This window comes from Leptonychotes weddellii, chromosome 1 (genome assembly GCF_054177405.1).
Source record: "Leptonychotes weddellii isolate Sample4059 chromosome 1, ASM5417740v2, whole genome shotgun sequence".
In the NCBI taxonomy this organism is placed as follows: Eukaryota; Metazoa; Chordata; class Mammalia; order Carnivora; family Phocidae; genus Leptonychotes; species Leptonychotes weddellii.
The window spans coordinates 140,234,092-140,249,624 of NC_138369.1; the positions used below are offsets into that span (position 1 = coordinate 140,234,092).

At 40.1% G+C, this 15,533-nt stretch overlaps 2 protein-coding genes across 5 annotated transcripts in view; one reads left to right on the forward strand and one right to left on the reverse strand.

Moving 5' to 3' along the window:
- GTPBP8 (GTP binding protein 8) overlaps positions 1-15,533 on the reverse strand; it is a 78,923-nt gene that overhangs the window by 47,482 nt on the left and 15,908 nt on the right. The gene's annotated exons all lie outside the window — the stretch shown is intronic.
- RMP64 (ribonuclease MRP subunit p64) lies at positions 1,535-14,998 on the forward strand. 2 transcript variants are annotated; one of them, XM_006742029.3, is made up of 9 exons: positions 1,535-1,717; positions 3,594-3,748; positions 6,768-6,847; positions 7,232-7,363; positions 7,773-7,850; positions 8,516-8,877; positions 9,024-9,085; positions 12,073-12,326; positions 14,358-14,998. In XM_006742029.3, exons 1-9 carry the CDS (start codon positions 1,615-1,617, stop codon positions 14,818-14,820), a joined length of 1,689 nt encoding a protein of 562 aa, XP_006742092.1. In that variant the 5' UTR covers positions 1,535-1,614; the 3' UTR covers positions 14,821-14,998. The 2 variants fall into 2 exon arrangements, with proteins under 2 accessions (XP_006742092.1, XP_030893494.1); XM_031037634.2 differs by lacking the exon at positions 1,535-1,717 and adding an exon at positions 1,810-2,172.

The following is a 15,533-nucleotide window of genomic DNA, read 5'->3' on the forward strand; positions in this document are numbered from 1 at the left end:
CCACATCTTAATCCGCAGAATCTGTGACTATGTTCCCTTAAATTGCAAAATAATTTTTGCAGATGTAATGAAGTCAGAGATTCTGAGATGGGGAGATTATACCAGGTTATTCTGGTGGGCCCAATGTAATCACCAGGGTCCTTCTAAACAGGCAAAAGGATGATAGAAAGAGAGGGAGAGGGAGATTGAAAGATGCTATGTTACTGATTTTGAAAATGGAGGATGGACACACGAACCAAGGAATGCAATGCAAGTGGCCTTTAGAAACTGGAAAAAGTAAATGAATTCTCCACTAGAGCCTCCAGAAGCCCTGCCAACTTTAGTCCAGTGGGATCCATTTTGGACTTCTGACCTCCAGAAATACAAGAAGTCTTTTAAGCAACTAAGTTTGTAATGATTTATTATAGCAGCAATAGGAAGCTAATACAGAGGCCAATTCAAGACACTATGGTAGAATATAAAGGGATCTCTATATCAAGTTTTGGAGTGGGGATGGGATGTTTAGGAAGAACTACCCAGCGGTGATGACACCAGAGCTGAGGGACAGTGTTTCAGAGGGATGATCCAAGTGGAGGAATTAGTATTTGCAAAGAAATGTAGGAAGAGCATGGCCAAGTGTTTCAATAGGGCAAGGTTACTTGTATTAAACAGTCGGAATAGTAACAGTATTAATTCTGGTAAGAGTAAATATCTGCTTGTATGCCAGGCACTGTTCTAAAGCACTTTACAACCCTAAGGTAGAGACTATAATTTTCATTTTACCCATAGGATACTAAGGTTTGGAGGGGTTACACAACTTTCCTGAAGTCATAGAGCTAGTAAACGGCAAAGCTAGAATTAGAACTTTGGTGGTCTGTCTCCAAAACCCATGGACTGTCTCTCTAATACATTACGGTGGATGACTTTCTCAAGTAAGGTCACGTCAGTGTGGCTGAAGATAAAGAATCTATTAGAAAGTTATTAATGAGGTGGGGATCAGCAGAGCTTGAGATACCGTCACGTCTTAAACACTGATAAAGATGGGGTTGATGGAGAGTCAGAGGGCCTCCAAGTTTCTTTGATGTGATCGCGGTTTTGCTGTTGGTGTAGAGGAAACTTCCTTGACTGTCTTGGACAAAGTAAATCCCCTCTTCTGTGTTTCAAGTGCCACACCTTTCATAAACCTCTATTTAATTTCTTCCGTTCCCCCTAATGTCTGATGCGGAAATGGGGGTGTATGAGTAGCCTCAGTTTTTACATCTGTAAAATGCCTTGGAAGTAATTCCAAATTTCCCTGCGTGGAAGCCTAAACACAATGCAGATTCCTCCCCGCTTTGGCGATTCTGATTGAGTAGTACTGGGATGGAACTTCCCCCAGCCCCCAACTCCAACCCCTCCCAAGTGATTCTGATACGCGGCCAGGTTTTGGTGACCAGAGACTGGACGACCATCCTCTCCAGTCCACTATATTTGGTCCACGATTTGGGGAAGGCCCCGCCCCCAACTCCGGGCCCCGCCCCAGTCCCACCCCTTGCCCTCTTCCTCCCCTAGATTTCCTCTCTTCTCCCCTCCCTCGGTCGCTTCATTAGGTCTCGCCCAGCTCCGCCCTTCCCAGCCCCTCCCCGGCCTCCCAAGATGGCTACGGTGCTGCCGGGCCTGGAGCCGTGGAACCGCGTGAGAATCCCGAAGGCGGGGAGCCGCACCGCAGTGACCGTGCAGGACCCCGACTCGGCTCTGGGTGAGTGAGGGGCCCGGGGAACGGCAGACGCTTCCGGAGGAGGTGTCCGGCCGGGCCGGCGCACGTGCGCGGTAGGGGCGGGACTTCCTGAGCCCGCGGGACCCTGGGAAGGGGCGCGGGGCAGGACCGGGCCAGGGCGCCTGGGCTCCCGAGCTTGCCGGGAATCTTGTGGGGACACTGGCTTGCTTTGGAATCCTCCGTTAAACGCACTGTGCCTACCGCACGGCCTGGCTGGAGCGACGAATGCCCAAGGCTCAGCCCCGCGCCCAGGGGGCGGAGAGAGGTGGACGCAGCTAGCGTCGGGGAGAAGTGGTGCCTGGAAACCCTGTGCTCGCTCAGCCAGCCAGCAGCCCCGTTCCCCCTGCCGTGTTTCCTGATCTTTTAGGAAGGCGCTGGGGCACTCTGTATTTATACTGCAGTCTTTCTGGCCTCCAGTGCCTCATCTGTAAAACGGGGTTAGTGCTGCCTACCTATCACGGTTGTTGAGAGCATCTAATGATGTCATGAGGGGAGAGTGCTCTTAGAGTGTTTTATCCGTGGCCCTGCTGTTTTTTGGCAGTAGGGCCCAATAGTTAGGAGCTTGGCTCAGGAGCCAAATTGGGTTTGAATCCTGGCACTTGGCTCTGCTGGAGTTGGGCAGGTTGGGGGGTGTCGTTATTTAACCTTTCTGTGCCTCAGCTCATTTTCAAATGCGGATAAACCTAGTACCTGCCTCATAGGGCTGTTTTGAGGAAGCGGTACTGTTAGAAAGCATTTGGAACAGTGCCTGATACGATAAATGAACCCTCAAGTGATAGTTAATGTGAAATACAGTCTATCTAATCATCCCATCCTCCTCACCATCCACCCAACCAGTGCAATTTACAGATTAATCTTCCTCTTTCTCTATTAAAAAATTCTTTTTTTTTTTTTTTTAAGATTTTATTACTTATTTATTGGACAGAGACACAGCGAGAGAGGGAACACAAGCGGGGGGAGTGGGAGAGGGAGAAGCAGGCCTCCTGCGGAACAGGGAGCCCGATGCGGGGCTCGATCCGAGGACCTTGGGATCATGACCTGAGCTGAAAGCAGACGCTTAACGACTGAGCCACCCAGGCGCCCCTCTCTATTAAAAAATTCTTTAACAGGATTTCTATCAGGCATGGAAATTCAGCAACTCCCCATCCTCCAAGCAGTCCATTCTGGCTTCATATAGTTGGGGACAAAATAAAGTTCTCCCTGTTCTGTAGGAATCTGCCTTTGTATTCTATCCATCCGGGATGCTAGTGCTACCCTGAGTACCACAGAGACACACATTAACTCCATCTTCTACTTCACACCTTTTCAGACTAGGAAGGTGTTACTTCGTTCTGAGCGCCCTGTGTTCAGTCAGGCATTCATCACATGTAACTTCCAGTTGCCACAGTGGTTTCTCTTATCTGAATATATTCTTACCTGAAAGTAGTACCCACATACTGCACCTTTGCTTTTAAGAGTATGAGTTTATCCATTCTGCCTTGCTTATGTACATAACAAAATAGGGGATTTAGAGAAGTCTGGAACACGTACCCCGCCATCAAAGTCCTTAGGTGTAAGTGTACACCAAATGACTGCAAAGTATTCATATGAAAGATTATTAAAAATCATAGTAAAATGTGATACAAAGATATTGTTTAACAGATGTTCTCTTAGTGATTTCTGGACTTTATATCCTCGGTCACCATTTTCCATCTTTTCACATACTTAGAATTGTTAATAATGTTCTTATAGTTAAAGCTGATTATATGAATTTGTTCTTAATCCCCTTAGTAAGGAAAGATGTTCCTTCAGGGTATTTTTACATAATAAACTTAATGTAGAAATACATACTAAGTTTTATTAAATATCTCTGGTTTAGACCTTTGTGTTGCAGCTGTAATTAGAGAATGCTGTCTTGTTACACTGTCACTGAAGAGCCAGACCTTAGATGCAGAAACAGATGTGCTATGCGCAGTCCTTTACAGCAATCACAACAGAATGGGCCGCCACAAGCCCCACTTAGCCCTCAAACAGGTAAGGAGGAAGCCCTGTGTTTACGACTCAACATGTTTGCTTGATGAAAATGAAATCACATTGCCACTTAGTATTTTGTTATTATGGGAAACTCAGTCAGTTACTTGTGACTTAATAGATCCTCAGTCCACAGGTGCATGTGGGCTTTCATTTTTTTCCCCCTGAATGCATTTCAAAAAGCAATTTATTTAGAAAGGAACTGTGTTTAATTCTTTGCCAGTCTTGTTTCTAGTGGGTAATTTTTATGAAAAGTTTCCATTATATATAATCTATAATTACAGTACTTTTGCCTAGTTCACAGATACAGTGATTTGAGCAAGACGAAGTGTTGGATTAAGAAACAATTTCCTGAGCATAATCAAAACCCTAAAATCATAAAAAGAACAAAGTTGTGGTTTATATATTGTGGGGCATATAACCTAATCAGTAATATATTAGACTAAATGGCTGTATAACAAGTTATGGAAAGTGGTTTCCTGTAATTTTTAGAGTTTAAGACAAAATTGGGCCCTCTAGTTTAGCGATTATTAGGGTTCCTTATAAGCTCATAAATTCATTCACCTTATTAATTCTGCAGGTATTTTTTGTAACTTTCTACGTGCTAGGCACTGTGCGTGGTGTTCAGTATACAGGGGTGAAACACAAATTCTCTAACTTTACAGATTTGTGCCCTCTGGTTAATTTTCTACTCCCATTTCTTAAGGCAGAAAGAATGGAGATTTCTTCATCAAAGAAAGATCTGGGAGCGTGGTCTTTCCCTAAGTTTTCTTTGCTGGGGCAGCTTTTTATCTCTTTAGGAGTCTTTTACTCCAAAACCAAATTTGAATGTATTTCAAGTTGAACATATTAGATGGAACCTATTTTTCCTCCTGGCTTCCAAGCTATGAATAATTATCTAATCAGAAAAATTTGGTGTTCTGTTTTCTCTGCTTCTTCCTTTTACGTAGTTCTCCCATTTAGTCAATTGATCGGTCAAAACTTTCTCTACGTCTAGACCCTTTTAGTTCTGGCTCCATCTTCTTTCTTCGGAACTTGTCAACTTTTAGTTGTCTTGCTATCCTAATTGATCTTTCCTCAACTCCAGTCTTTCCTATACTCTTGCATATCCTATATGCCAAATCCAGGTTAATCATCGTAAAACTCGGCTTTGATATTTTTAATGGTTCTCCATTGTCTCCTGAATAAAGATGAAACCTCTCAGCTTGGCTTACAATATCCTCCATGATATGGCCTTTTCAGTTTTCCTTAGCTCTCTCTCACCTTCATGTATTTTATATTCCAAGCAACCTGAACTCTTCACAATTTCCCCTGCTCACCACGTTCGTTCTCTCACCTGACTTTTGCTTACCTGGTCCTGTACATTTAGAATGCCCAGCCCCTCCATCTCTGCCTGGCAAAGGCCTTCCCATCCTGCAAGTCCCATTTCAAGCCGTCTGGCGGTGATAAACTTCCTAAGGTGTAGCATGAGTGCATATTGTGATAATCTCATTTTAAGTTGCATTTTTTGATTATTAGTGTAGTGGAACTCCTTTTTTTTAATGACTGTGGGCTATTTGGGCTTCCCCTTTGTGCTACTCTTATGGTATTGAGCATGGTCCGCATGTGGCAGTTATTTGTGTAATGTTTTATGTCCCCTGCCGTTCCTTCGAGTAGGGAACATGTTTCATGCTGCTGCCAACTACCATCTCCATTCCTACTACTGCCTTCTATCTGCTTAACATTTCACTGTTCACACTACTGTCATCTACTTGATTTTTTTCTCCCTTCAAAGAAAGCTCAGTAGTAGAATTAGCCTCCCATCATGTTCCCATACATAAAGCACAGAAAATAGTCTTGATTCCTCTTTCTGTATGACAATACTTTGGGTTATGAAGACTGTTCTTATGTTCCTCCCAAGTGTTTTATCATCTTGGTTTGTCAGTACTTCTCTCCTAGTGTCCAGAATTAAAAACTGAAAAGATAGGAGCTAACCCCAAAGTATTTGAAGACTATTGCTTCCACTGTTCTGAAAACTATGCTGTTATGATAGAATTGATACTTAAATTTTTAGTAGCATGTATGTAGCCTTAGCAAGATATTATCTTTGCCAGTATCAGTGCCCATCCAGATTATTACACCCTTCAAAGTCTAGATGCAGTCCCACGCGTGCCCTTCGTGTGGTATTTCCTGAGGACTACAGAATTCTTACCACATTTTGTATAATGCATAGCTTTTACCTTTTTTTTTTTAAATAAAATGCTGTTGGGTGCCTACTTAACACTGCAAAGTACTGAGTTACAGTGGTGGATAAAATAGATGAAATATATTGCCCTCGTGGAGCTTCCTTTGTAGTTGAGAGGAGAAGGGCCATTAGTCAATCAATCCATGGAATGTCAGATTGTGATAAGTGCCATGGAGAAAAATAAAGCAGGAAAGGGAGGGGTGCTGAGGGGATTGCAATTTTAAATAGAATATATCTTTTATTTTAGTATTTAAAAATTTTATGTCTTCTTATTTTTACTACTAGATTTTTAGCAACAAGAGAATGGGAAGTGTCATATACTATTTTATTTCCCAGCAATCCTTGCATATAGTAGGTGTTCAGTATACTTTTGTAAAGTGAGTAAACCAATCACTTCCCTCATTTTTGTGGCCATTTACAAACTGCTGAAATTTAGCGCTTAATTAATTTACTATCATGTTTTAATAGTTTCATTATTAGAAAGTGTGTTGCTTCAGAAAAATCTTGAGAATAATCTCATACTTAGTTCAGTGCCCTTTATAGCATCAAGCACATCCTGACATATAGTAAATTCCTAGCTATAACCTGATTTGAGAAATTTGTTTGGCTGGGTTAATTTCAAATCTTTAAGGAGGGGCAATTGCTTTTGAGCTACAGATTACTTTACCCTAAAACAGAGGTATTCACTTGTGTTGAGTGTATTTCCATACTTTGAACTTTTGCATTTCTTTGCTTTCCTGGTCCTATCAGCGGCTATGTCTGTATTATATGAATTTGAGCTGCTCTTCCCCCTTTCAGGTTGAACAATGTTTAAAACGTTTGAAAAACATGGATTTGGAGGGTTCAATTCAACATCTGTCTGAGTTGTTTTCTTCCAAGTAAGTGGTCCAGTTGCTTTGTGATGGGCTGTGTGGTGGGCTGGGACCTCATGGTCTTCAATGTGATCTCCTTTTGGACTTTTCTTTGCCTGGTGTTAGGATATAACCCAACTGAGGAGCTTACAAATTTTGTTTTAATAAGCGGCACCTGGTATTTGTGATAGTCTCTCCTCTGTTGGCTTGTAGGAGGGACTGGTATGACACTGAAATCTGCGTCAAGATAGATTATATTGAAACATTGTCTATCAACTCCAGCGAATTACTATTGAACATAACTACTTCAAATTGGGCTTCCAGCTCATCTGTGCTTGAAAACTGCTGTGTAAATGCTTTATAAGTAATGAACTTTAAGAATGAAAATAACATTCTTTTCCATTTTTGAAGTGAAAACCAGCCTGTAACTACCAAAGCATGTGTCATTCCCAGCCAACCGGTGGTTGAGCTGGTGCTCATGAAGATTTTGGGAGCCTGCAAGTTGTTACTTCGCTTCTTGGACTGTTGCTGCAAGACATTTCTGTATCCTTGATCAACTGAAATGCTTTTCTGAATTGGAATTGTTTGGATATATTTAATAGTATTTCTGTTTGAAAGCTAGGAGATTTGTAAAAGTTATAATGTATTCTTAAAATTTTGCTTCTTGGCCTCCTTTTCCTAGGAATTGCCTGATATATCCATTGCCAGAGACTGCCAGTCTCCATCTAGCATGTGTTATCCTAAGGGTACTGACAGAAATTCTTAATCATAGAAGCTAAGTAATGAGAACTCTAGCAGAGTGCGTATTACTTTGTTTCCGTGATTGAAATAGAATGTTTTAAAGCTTTAATTTCTTCAAGAAAATTGTTTCCCATCTGTTTCTTTCATAAATGTAACTTGTAAAATCCAAATTACTTTGGCTTTGTTTTCCAACTTTAACTTGATTCTCCAGCTTGACTGTGAAACACCTTGGCTTGCAAGAATTCATTATTTTAAACCTTGTGATGGTCGGGCTGGTGAGCAGGTTATGGTATGTATGTATGTACCTTTGAAATCCTTCATTTCTTTTTCATCTAACTCAGCCTAGGTTTTCATATTTGTTTTCCCGTGGGATGCTGATGGTGCAGGGGTTCCATTTCTTCACTTGATTAGAGTTTACTTGGGGTGGATTGGGAACCTAAGTTGATGGTTAGGTCTTTGATGTCTTAACCTGGGTCTCTCAAGTACTATTTCCAATCATCTTGTTTATTCTGTTTATTCTTAGAGGTAACATTAGAATTACTAACAGCTAACATATTATTCTTTTCTGTAATGAAAATAACTTTAATTTTTGCTGATTATAACAATAATACATGCTTATTTTAAGACATTCCAAAAGAACAGAGAAGATGTGAAGAACCTGAAACTTGCCTAAAATCTCACCATGTAGCTAAAACCTTATACATAAGATATTGACGCATATCCTTGAGACATCTTCCCTTGGAGTACTTTATTTAGTTTTAAGTAACATTTTGTACTTGGATTTTTCTGTTTGGGCTGGACTAATCTAGCTCTTCACAAATATGTGCTAGAGCATTTTTTATCTATAGTGGCAGATAGATAGACGTTTATTTTCAGCTTTGAATCTGTTGTGGTTATTACATAATCTGCAAATTATAATTACAGGCTAATTCATGACCTCCTCTCTTTTTCTAGGGTTCTCTATAAAGGTGTTTTGAAAAGGCTGACTTCTTTATATGAGCCATTGTTCACATTGCTTCAAGAGGTCTCTAGGATTCAACCACTGCCTTACTTCAAAGATTTTACTTTTCCTTCTGATATTGCTGAATTTTTAGGACAGCCCTATTTTGAGGTTTTTAAGAAAAAAGTGCCTACAGCTTTTGCAGCTAAAGGAGTAACTAAATTGTTAAATAAACTGTTTTTAACAAAAGAGCAATCACCGAGGTCTAGCGAAGAAACTGTACTCAGAATTTCCAAAAAAGCTAAACAAATGAGGATCAATACACAGAATAATGTGGATCTTGGACAGCCAATAAAGAATAAGAGAATCTTCAAAGGTAATTTGCTTTTATATAGCAAATTCTTATAATTCCCTTTATTTCTTTTCTAGTAATTTGGCAAGAAATGTCATATACTTAAGAATTCGTTGATTTGAAAATAGTATGCCTAAGTTTTTGTATCTGTGGTCTCTCCATCTCTACAGAAAAGTCATCAGAATTTGATGTGAGAGCTTTCTGCAAACAGCTGAAACACAAAGCTATTCAGGTTTGTCTGGCTTATATCACTATGGCTTACGATTTCTGCTAATTTGTGGAGTAGATGCCATTTACCTAGGGCAGAGATTGAATCTCTGTTTTTATCCCCAGCTCTCAGCATAATGCCACCTTAGTTTTCAGCCTATGCTTCTGAATGAATAGAGGCACTCCCAAGGGACTGAGTGCATCCAATAAATTTGGGTTAGAGAATGCCTTCAAAAACATCTTACTCAGAGTTTCGCTAGAATTTTAAAGTGTCACTAGGATCCATTGTAGGTGTGGATTTTATTTACAGTATGAGCTTTGGGGGTGCCTGGGTGGCTCAGTCAGTTGAGCGTCAGACTCTTGATTTTGGCTCAGGTCATGATCTCAGGGTCCTGGGATTAAGCCCTGCATAAGCTCTGTGCTCAGTGTGGAATCTGCTTGTCCCTCTCCTTCCCTCTCTGCTCCAGCCCCCGGCTCATGCTCGCTCGCTCTCTCTCTCTCACTCTCTCAAATAAATGCATAAAATCTTAAAAAAAAAAAAAGTATGAGCTTTGTAGTCAGAAATGGTTTGAGTCCTGGCTTTAGTTGGTACTAGCTGTGTGACCTTAAGCTTCTTGACCTGCCCACACCTCTGTTTTCTTTTTTTTTTTTTTTAAAGATTTTATTTATTTATTTGAGAGAGAGAGAATGAGAGACAGAGAGCATGAGAGGGAGGAGGGTCAGAGGGAGAAGCAGACTCCCTGCCGAGCAGGGAGCCCGATGCGGGACTCGATCCCGGGACTCCAGGATCATGACCTGAGCCGAAGGCATTCGCTTAACCAACTGAGCCACTCAGGCGCCCCACACCTCTGTTTTCTAATATAGTATGCCCCCCATAGGGTTATGCAGTTTTCATGCATGTAAAGTCTTTGGCACAGAGTCTGGAGTATGGTAAACACTTAACTGTGGTTGGATGTTATTAGCTATTCTCATCATTGTTACTGTCATCCTCATCTTTTGTCATGAGGCTTCTCTTTCTTTCCCGGTTAGGCTTCAAGCTTTAACATGATTCCTCTTAGTCAGTGTCTGTAAATTCTGTTCTGGACCTAGCAACAGATAAGTAAAGTACATCAGTGTCACCCACTTTGATGTGGTAATTACTTGACTTCTGTTACCATCTGTCAGATTGTTTTCTCCTGGTTTCCTGCATGGATTACTTCTTCTTTTCTATTTAAGAATTCTTAATTGGGGCGCCTGGGTGGCTCAGATGGTTAAGCGTCTGCCTTCAGCTCAGGTCATGATCCCAGGGTCCTGGGATCGAGCCCCACATCAGGCTCCTGGCTCAGTCGGGAGTCTGCTTCTCCCTCTCCCTCTGCCTCTCCCACTGCTCATGCTCTCTCTCTCTTTGTATCTCTGTGTCTCAAATGAATAAATAAAATCTTTAAAAAAAAAAAAGAATTCTTAATCATTTCTGATAAGTCAGAGTTCTTTCTTGAATGTTTACAAGGATTCTAGCTTGGATTTATATTCCATCTGATTTGTGAGTTCTGGAGGGAGGAATCATAATCATCATCATCATCATCATCATCATCATCATCATCATCATTGTAGTCCTAATAATAGCGAATACATATATTGCATTTACTTTTGAAATGCTTTATGTGTGTTAATTCCTACAATCCTTGCAAAAGCCCTGTGAGGTTGGTGCTATTATTATTGTTTCCATATTTCAGATGAGAAAATTGAGGCCTAGAAAGGACAAGGAACTTGCTTAGGCCACAACACAAGTACAGGGCAGAGCTGGGATTTGAACACGGGCAGTCTGTTTTCACAGTCTCTGTTCTTTACCATTATATCAGTTCCCCAAATTGTTTTGTCAACTCTTTCTCAAGAACTATGGCTCTCTGACCCTTGAAAGTTCTGCAGTCCATCCAGCTGTTCCTGGGTGAGCTGGTTTTAAAGCTGGTTGGTTGGTCAGCAGCCCTTGTTCATGACTAATCACTACCACAGTTTTAGCAATTAGCACTAACATGCTCAGCTTGCTTCTAAGGTAAAATTTCTTTTATTGATCACCAATGCAAAGTATTGATAGGTCTCTACTTTTATATTTTCTACTACTTTTTAATGTTTTTCTTGAAAGTGAGAAATTTGGAAGAAGTTTTGAATGAAGGATGAAAGCAGACCTAGTAATTGGCATATTTTCGTAAACACTGAAAGCTGCTACAATTCACACTTTACTTGACATAGAAGGATGGGGTTAAAGAACAAAGGTGCCACATCAAAAGATGGTTGAATTGGAAGTGTTGCTCAGTTAAGCATTTTTAACATACATTCAGCATCATCCCTGTCTTCATGTGTTTTCAGTAACATTTATGACCCATCATTGAGGAGGGTAACTCAGGGTATGGAAATAAGTGAAAAACAAATTTGTGGTAGTCTAGTAGTATCAAGGAAAAGGGCTCTTCAGTCATTTTTTTTTTCCCTACCAGATAGACTTTGACCAATATTTATTCATGTAGAGTTTCATTCTTATGTATAGATTAAATAGATATCTGTTAGAATATTTATGTTTCCCATCTGAATTCAGTTATAGATGGGATCTGTTGTTGCATAGAGGGGGAAAAAAATCTTGTGTTAGGAGCGGTGGGTAAAAAATTAAGTTGTTTTTTTTTTAAATTTAAATTCAATTAGCCAACATTAGTTTCAGATGTAGAGTTCAGTAATTCATCAGTTGCGTATAACACCCAGTGCTCATCACATCATGTGCCCTCCTTAATGCCCACCCCTCTCCCCTCCAGCAACCCTGTTTGTTTCCTGTAGTTAAGAGTCTCTCATGGTTTGTCTCCCTCTCTGATGGCTTCCCATTAAGTTTTTTAAGATAAAGGAAAGCACAGTGAGCTTTAAAAAACTTTTATTTCTTTTAAAAAGACATTTTCTAATTTTCATAGTCAGTGAGTCAACCTTTCTCTGTTGTTATATATTTATACATCAGTACCAAATCCAATATATTTTTCTCACATTTCCATGTTTCAGGAGACCAACTTTAAATGTTCTCAGTCCAAACTAAAGGCAACCAAACGTTCTTCTCAGAAAGCAACAGGAACTCCCTGTGCCAAAAGTTTTGTGCAAAGATTTCGAGAGGCTGAGAGTTTCATTCAACTTTCTGAAGAAATCCAAACAGCAATTTTGTGGTGCAGGAGCAAAAAACTCAAGGCTCAGGCCTCCTTTCTGGGTAACAAACTTCTTAAAAGTAACCGGCTTAAACATGTGGAAGCTCAAGGCTACAGGTAGGTATATAATAAGAATTATATTCCTTTACTTTTTCTGTTGTATAGGGCAAAAGTATATATATTCAAGTCAGCTTTTTTAAAAATGGGATGGCCAGTAGCCCTAGGGGGGCTAAAAGAAGGATCTATTCAAACTGCAATTTTGTTTGCCTTTGTTGGGCACAGCTGTATCATTGGGAAGAAGAAAGTTAACTTGGTTAATTGGATTTATTCATTTATGTTCTTCACCATTCCATTTGTTCATTCAGAAAGCCTTAGGAGTGTCTGTGGTATGCTAAGCCTGGGGATACATTGTGTAAGACTTAATCCTCATGGAGCACTAACTCTTCACTCTTGCTCTAGTAGGAGAGACAGCCAGCCTGCCCACAGCTTCAGGGCAGCAGAATGAGGGTGTGAGAGCAGAAGGGTCTGCCTCTTACAAGGACACACACCAGACTCTGGGCTTAGGGTCAAGTAATGTTCGTTCATGGGTGCCAGACTCCCCATGTATTGATTTCTTCCTTTTCCTCTGATTCTTAGATTCATAGAACTGCTTAAGGATGGTTTTCTTTGATTGTGAGCCAGTATTACTTGAAGCATTACAATGAAGTTAGACACTTCAGGGTTTTATATTTTTATTGAGAAACTAATAGATGCCCATGGTAACAATTTTAGACACAAATGGCTGTAAAGATCAACAAAAACAAGTTTTGATTAAGAGTTGTGGGAGAAGTTGTTAAGTATTCCTAAGGAATGAATTGTTGGAAGGGTTTCTACATTAGGGTCCTTTAAAGACCTGTAGCCATCTAAAAAGGATCTATTCTAGGATGGGAACTCAGCCCAAGATGGAAAAGGGGTAGATGAGACAGAGATGACAATAATTAAGAGTTAGTGAGAAGGATAACAAAGTGGTATTTGGTTAAACCATTATTCCCTTCCCCACAAAAATAACTGTTCTTTCGTACTGCCCTGTTTTGCTGTTTCAATGTTATACTTACAGTACATTTTAAATTTGCTTATTGTCCATGATAACTCTATGAGGTAGGCAGTATTATTCCCATTTTGTAGCTGAGGACATAGGGGATTTTGCTCAGATTGTTACAGCTGGAGATCCAGAATTCAATTCAGATCCTCTTATTCTTCTGTTTTCATTTTTTTCTATTTCCATTTCAATTAGGAGGTACACTTACCCTCTCCCCACTTAAAAATCACCACTTAGAGTAAGACAAGAAAAGGGTTTGGAAACTGATCTTGAATTGCTACATTATAAAGGGGTTTCCTCAAAGTTGTGTATTTATTTAAAAAGGAAAAGGGGAGAGTGAGGGGGTAGAAGTTACAGGTCCATGCTAATCTTTTGAAATCTATCACAAACAGTAAGGCAGTTAGCAAGGTACTGATGTACCTTGTCGCAGTATACCTTATTCAAAAGCAAAACACCTAAAATGATCAGCTATTTGAGTTCTGAATTCCCACACTTGAGGAAGATGTAAGAATCACGATTAGGGCAGCCCAAGGTGTCAGGTGGTCTATGCCAGAAGCTCTATCTTCTCATTCTTAGATAAACTCCCTCCCTCACCTTGATTCCTTTTCCTTTGTTCACTCCCTGATACAACATGAAGTTGTTTATCCAGATATGGATTAATGCATCCAGGCAGATGGTTCTCTTTGTGATATATCCTTTCCCCAGTCCACTCCTATTACACTATGGACAGTTTAGCGGTTATCAGGGAGAGGCTCTGACACTAAAGTGTGCAGGTATCTCACCATTCAGCTACCTTGCCAGGCAGTTGTAGGAGGTACTTTACTTTGGGAACATAATGGGGACATACTTGGCTACAGTCTGAATCAGAGGGAAGCTCTGCTCTGAAAACACAGATTTGGGTTGAATCTCCTATTTTCATATTTCTTGTGATAATTCTGGGGTTGTACACAGGCATAGGACTTGTAAATACATTGTCTTTTCTTTTGGGAGTTGGTAAAAAGGAGACAAAAGTTTTTGAAAATGTCTTTGTGTCTTAATCCCAGATTTTTCCTTTCTTTTGTCCTTTAAAGTTTGCCAAAGAAACTAGAATGCATAAAAACATCTATTTGCAACTGCCTTCTTCGTGGCTCAGGAATCAAAACTTCAAAGCATCATGTGAGCCGAAGAAGATCTCAGAATAGATTTTTACTGGAACAGAGGAAACTACAGAGAAAGTTGCAGTTGACTCTCTCAGAGGCAATTCAGCCATCCCCTCAAGGGACTCAGAATGCTACAGATAGTAGTAAATGGAGACTCTCGCACTGTACAGTTCATAAAACTGATCTCTACCCTAACAGTAATCAACTCTTGAGTAGCAGAGTTTCAAATCCTGTCATAAAAACTAAAGAGAAACAAATTCATGAAAACCTTATAGGAAGCAATGAAAATGAAACTGATTCATGGACAGTGATGCAAATGAACAAACATAATACATCAGGAACCATTAAGGAGACAGATGACATTGATGATATTTTTGCTCTAATGGGAGTTTAGATGTTCATTTGTGAGACATTTAAGTGCTTAACAAACTGGTCCAGTGTCCTGCTGTTTTACATGGAACTGCTGAAAAAAAATTTGGAAAGACTTGGAAGTACGACTTGGACTCAGAGATGAGCTACCTTAGCGTAACATTGTACGGCAGTTCATTTCAGTTCAATAAACATTTATAGTAGCTCTGTGTCATTTAACTGACAAGTATTTGAATATTAAATAGTCAAATTTTGAGTTTGACTTTGTACCAGGGGTTAAGATGAAAAAAATCTACCATATCCTGTCCTTGAAAAGCAGATATAATTCCTTGATTAAAGCTGTAAAACAGCTGTCCCTGAAAAACAGAATAATTTTATGATTTACCAGGGAATTAAGAACTGAGTAATTAGGTTTATAAAAACCTACTCTGTGCCTTAGGGTATATGGGGAGTCAGGTGGGGTGAGAAGTATCAAGGAGTGCTTAAAAGGTCACTTTGGTCTTAACTGGCTCCATTGTAGATAAGCCCATCTCTGAAAACCAAGATTTGTAGCTTCTAATGGTTGTACTGTCTTGATTATAAATTAGAATTGATCATCACAAGGGTCTAAAAAATTTTGCCACTGTGTTCTCAGGGGCTGGTCACTACCATATTTCACTTCATTTGTTTACCTTATCTCACAGGAGGGCATATTAAAATGCTTTTGGAGTTCTCCAAAAGTTTTTGGGTTTTTCTCTG